Source organism: Nelumbo lutea, chromosome 5, assembly GCF_056320005.1.
Source record: "Nelumbo lutea isolate HS-2025 chromosome 5, American lotus-T2T, whole genome shotgun sequence".
In the NCBI taxonomy this organism is placed as follows: Eukaryota; Viridiplantae; Streptophyta; class Magnoliopsida; order Proteales; family Nelumbonaceae; genus Nelumbo; species Nelumbo lutea.
Genome location: NC_142688.1, coordinates 43557856 through 43563044, shown reverse-complemented (window position 1 = coordinate 43563044; position 5189 = coordinate 43557856). Strand labels below are relative to the sequence as shown.

Here is a 5189-nt window from a genome sequence, read left to right as displayed (position 1 = left end):
CAATCAAAGGGGTAATAATGTAGAGAAAGTTTGTGACTTTTCAACTTATATATATATATATATATATAGTACCTACTTAAATTTGGAGTAACTTTTTATTTCATTTTTGAGTATTTAACATAGATTTTTTTTGCACTGTGATTTCAGTTAAAAAATAAAGATTCTTACCCAAGTTAGTGAAAATGTGGTTGATTCTTAATACAAACATTGCTTTACAAATTACTCCAATTGTTTCTATTTTTTAACCATCCAATCCAAATATAAAATCTTGGGTAACCACAAGATAGTGCCTTGATAAGAGAAAGTGCAGAAAAGGAAAGTCCCAAAACTTTACAATGTTCCTAGAGGTTCACCAACAACTCAACCCCCTCTCCCCACTGACATGACTCCGGATCTCCTGCCCACGTTTACTTACATCACACTATTTTTGTGCATTGGAAATATTTTCCTGTGCAAAATACTATGTAAGAAGATGAGATGTTCAACATGTGTGGCTGCGATGATATATAATTTATTGTAGGCAAGAAATCCTAACTTGTAAGATTGATAGTTTAGGGAGCCACGTGTAAGTTCAGGACTTGATGATGAGGGGGACTACATCATATATATACTGTTTTCTAGGACTCACTTGATCCTATTTGCACCCATCTTCTCTAATTAATTGCTCTCTTCATCTTCTTCCTCATCCAATAGCCTTGATTCACTTCTTACAAACATGAATGATTATGGCGAAGAGAATCCTTGTTGCTATTTCCATCCCAAAGAAGTGATTGTGGGGGTGTGTGCCCTTTGCTTGAGAGAGAGACTTCTCATCTTGGCTGCAAAGCAAGGACATCTTCCCCTATCCGAGTCCAAGAGAGCAAGCATTGACGAGCACAGGAAGCGTCCCATCACCCTGCCAAAGATATTCGCTTTGGGGTCCTTTCTTCATCGCCTCGAGTTCCGACATCGGAAATCTGATGCCTCCGACGATGATTTGTCCACAAGCCAAGAAGGTACACCTCCAAAAACCAGTTGTTTTCTTCAGTAAAATCAATATTATAACCAGAGTAAGAACAATAGTTGGCTCACAGACGCTTAGAAAACCTGTTCTTTCGAATAATTTCTGCCTTGATTTCTTAACATCTTTTCCCTGATCCATCTTGCACCTCATAATGATGTATAATTTGTAAAACATTCTCTTCGCATATTACATCATTTAGGATTAATTTGATTCACCATCTTCGCATGCACCAAATTATAGTTCCATCTATGAATTTCCCTGTATTTCTAGTGATCAGCATGAGTTTGCTTCAATTCAATTATACATCCTGAGGGGCTTTACCAAGTGGTTTAGGACAGCTGAATTTCCATCAGTTCAATGCTCCCAACCACAAGCAACGAGCCAAGGACTGAAAACTAGGGTACTCATTTGGTGAGGAAGAAGAGAAAACTACTGTGCTAGCTCTCATACTGAAAATTGCACCCAACATGCAAATGGATCCTAGCTAGTTTGGTTTTGGAGATCCACTAGTAAATTTTAGTTTTTTTTTTTTTTTAATCTTTTCTTTTTGGGGTGGTTTAGAAGTTCCTAGATATCCAATTATTGCATTATTTGTTAGATAATAGCCAAGGAAGCATGTCGACAGAGTGGATGTTTATGTTCATCTGATAATGTTTGTTCATGTAATGGAAATCTTGGTGGGATCAGCTCAACCACGTGTGGCATGTACCCTTTGGTGTCCTCTTGTTATTAAGCTCTTCTTATTGTATTATTTGAATAAAAACAAGCATTATTCATATTTTATATGAAATGGGTTCTGAGGTTTATTATTAATTGGTTTGAACTTTTGCAGATTCATTCATTTCCATCAAGTTTGAAGACAATGGTGTTGCCTCATGGGATAAGGGTACAGGCTCTAAGGTGTCCCTTGGGTCCCTTCACATGAATGGTAATCAAAAGTTGAGCAAGGAACCACTGAGGGAGGTTAAGACTGTGGTAGAGCATGCCAAACCACGTGCAACGCTGAGGTGGCGGAAGCGGATTGGTCACCTGTTCCACCTCATGCGGTGGAAGAGGTCCAGCAAGGCCAATGTGTGCCATGTGGGCACCAAGGTGGAGGGAGTAAAGGTGAGAAATAAGGGCTGGATGAGAACTCTGACAAAGAGGAGGAACATGGAATAAAGAGACACAAGGAAAGAGACAGCAGACCTTTCCTCCCCACCTTGTTTGGGTTTCAATTTTTTGTGTAAAGCAATACATTATTGAGATGGTAGATACAGATCAGAAGACCGCATGATTTCTGCAGTCTTGCGCTTGCTTTGTTCTTGGATTTGATAGTTTAGCTTAGCATGACAGCACTATAGCAAGACTCCTGCTACGAAAAGCTATAGCACCCAATAAGATGATGCTCCGATCAAGATCTCAGCTGTCTGATCTTGATCTCTAGATTTGTGGCAAGCGATGCCGTATGTTAATATATATTGGCAGGTGATTTGGGTACTGTTTGGTAAAGATGGATGATTATGGGCCCAAGCAACACCAAACTATGAAGCCATTGTTTGCATTTTTCGTGCATTCCTCTTCAAGTTCACATGCTTACACAGACACAGTACTTGCTCTTTGAATCCAAAGAGTTAGGAGTCTAAAGCAGGCATCCAAAGTGCTGTCCAGCTTCCCCTGTATTATTTAATTTCCTTTTGACCACAAGGCTCGTATAAAGAGAATTTCCCTTTACAAGTTTGCTTCCATAGAACTTCTAAAGCCTTTTCAGTTTTCACAAGATGGGTCTCCATAGGGAGAGGCTAGCTATATAAAGCTAGCTTTTGAGAAGATGGGTATGTAAATAAACTACTGGAGAGTTTGTTGTTATAGTCTTCCACATTTATTCCTATTTCATTGTTCAATAATTTTATTATTCTTTTGTTAGGAAGCTTCTAATGAAGTGGGCAATTCATTAGAGAACCATGAAGTGGTTTGACATTTGTTTCCCTAGTCTCTACTCCCTACTAGAGGTGTAAGGAGCTGAACTAAGCCATGTGAGCTCCTGTATACCATTTAACATTTGTTTTTCTAGTTTGTTTGGTTCAAGCATGAATGAGAATGAAAATTATATTGGAATTAATAAGAATGGGATTTCATTCCCAAGTGATAAAGGAGAGAATGGCCATTTCCTCAAATGGGAAAATGTCATTCCACCAAAAATGAGAATAGAATTTCGATTCCAATTCCAGACTCTTATTCCCTCTAACCAAACGGGGCCTCAAACTCATTAAATATTTAAATGACACACTCAATTTCAATCAGTCAGGCTCAGCTGACACACTGTACACTGTACAGAGATTTTTGTATACATAGAGCGAAACGATGTTGTGTAACCCTATGCACTCCAAAGAGTTGTCTTGTGAAGTTGTTTCTTTAGTCCCCACATGAGGGAGTATAATGTTTCTTCCAGGAGAACTAGCTTTTCTTTGAAAGAAATTAAGGTTCTGTTTGGCTCGTTTTTTTGCATGGTCATTCGGCTGTTTATAATCCGGGCAAGTTGCATCTTGGTCTTTTTTCGTTTAGTTCGTAATAGATCTAATTACCAAAAGTTGGTGTGAAAAGATGCGAGAAACCCATTTTAAGCTGTTTTCGGGAAGTTCTAAATGAAGTTTTTTGCATATTTCTCACTTTATTCTCACACGGAAAGACACGGAAAGATGCATGAAAAGATGTACAACAGCCAAACTAACTTCGAGCTTCTCAGATTTTCATACAAAAGCTCAATATATCTTTTGACTGTCAAAACTACAAAACGATCTTTTAAAAAGACATACCAAACAGTCTCTAAAACTTTGTTTGATTGGATAGAAAAATAAGAAACTGAAAGTTGATGAAAAGTTGTTGAGGAATGAGGATGCTTACAAATTTCGTTATTGAAAACTTTCTCTTAACTTTCTATTTCTCTCTGTTTTCTTTTTGCAATCAAACCAAACATATATACCTTCAAATATAACTCACTAATTTTCATACAATAACCCTACTTTGATTTTCTCTGGATGTATAACAAAAAGTTGGTCATGGGTCATTTGGTGATTTGTCCTTGGTGTTGGCTCTAGCCGTGGACCGTTCCCTCTAGCATCTAGGACCACCATAGACATGGAGAAAAAGAGCTTCATGTTGGCTGGAGATAAAGTGACATGACATGAACCAATCAACCATATTATACATATTTATATGCACGCACACGCATGTAATCAAGAGATTAGAAAAAGAAAAGGAGCCCCATTAAAGTAGGAAACTGGTCAGGTAGGTGGATGGTCTGCTCAGATCCGACCTATCTGAAAATTTGACTAGTCTTAACGGGAAAGTAGTCGGAAGATCAATGACTTTTGTATAAGAGATGAGTGGGTTCAGCCAAGTTGATCCGAGTTTGGTTGGGATTTGGGAAATAATGCTCAATCAGAATGTAATTCGAATTGTAAACCGATAATTAAAAGAAATGACAGCTCGGGTAGGATGTTTTGTTCCGTGGATAAGCGGGTAAGAGATCCGGATTCGGATTTGCCACCGTATATTCCTAAGAAATTTGAGTCAAAGACTATCAGTCTCAACGCCTATGTGTCAACTCAACCCGGAGTTCAACCGATGTCAGTTCTGCAAAGCATCGAGTTAACTGAGTTGATTTGTTGAAACACAGGAAATTTGAAATGAACCGACTTAACATTTCCATTTCAGTTTGATTAACTTAAGAATCATTGGAGAACATTACTCTGCAAGTCATCGAGTATACTGTGACTCGGACCTCCGAGTTGTGTTGAGTTTGTATTTAAAGCAAAGATCATTTACTAAAACATTAAACATCCCCTATATGGTCTGCAATTGATTTAACTAATCAACCTTGAGTAAGATACATGGTTTTCAACTGTCCAGTTCCAATGGATGGTATGTTCAGACCAAAAATTTAAAAAATAAAAAAATAATAATTAAAAAAAAACAGTCAAAAACCATTGAACGGGTTGATGAACCAACGGGTTGTTGATTTTTTCAATGGTTTTTGGTCAAAGACTAGGTTTGGGATAAAACGGAACTGGTTTTTTAGATGGTTTTCGGGCTGAACAGTCTGACCGTTTGAATCAACGGCGGTTCGAAAACCATGGTTAGATAAAAGTGAAAAGGAAAAACCTATGATAGTGAAAAGACATGGTATCATAAGAGATTTGAGTCT

General features: G+C 37.9%; 1 protein-coding gene across 1 annotated transcript; it reads left to right on the top strand.

The window, feature by feature from the left end:
• The first annotated feature begins 537 nt into the window (after positions 1-537).
• On the top strand, positions 538-2908 carry LOC148852039 (uncharacterized). Its single transcript, XM_088943227.1, has 2 exons — positions 538-995; positions 1836-2908. Exons 1-2 carry the CDS (start codon positions 716-718, stop codon positions 2162-2164), a joined length of 609 nt encoding a protein of 202 aa, XP_088799353.1. The 5' UTR covers positions 538-715; the 3' UTR covers positions 2165-2908.
• Positions 2909-5189: the final 2281 nt, after the last annotated feature.

Excerpts from the sequence above, each read along its gene's own strand:
- LOC148852039 (XM_088943227.1), top strand. The coding sequence starts at position 716 with ATGAATGATTATGGCGAAGAGAATCCTTGTTGCTATTTCCATCCCAAA. Across the intron at positions 996-1,835 it reads TTTGTCCACAAGCCAAGAAG|ATTCATTCATTTCCATCAAG; the intron begins GTACACCTCCAA and ends GAACTTTTGCAG.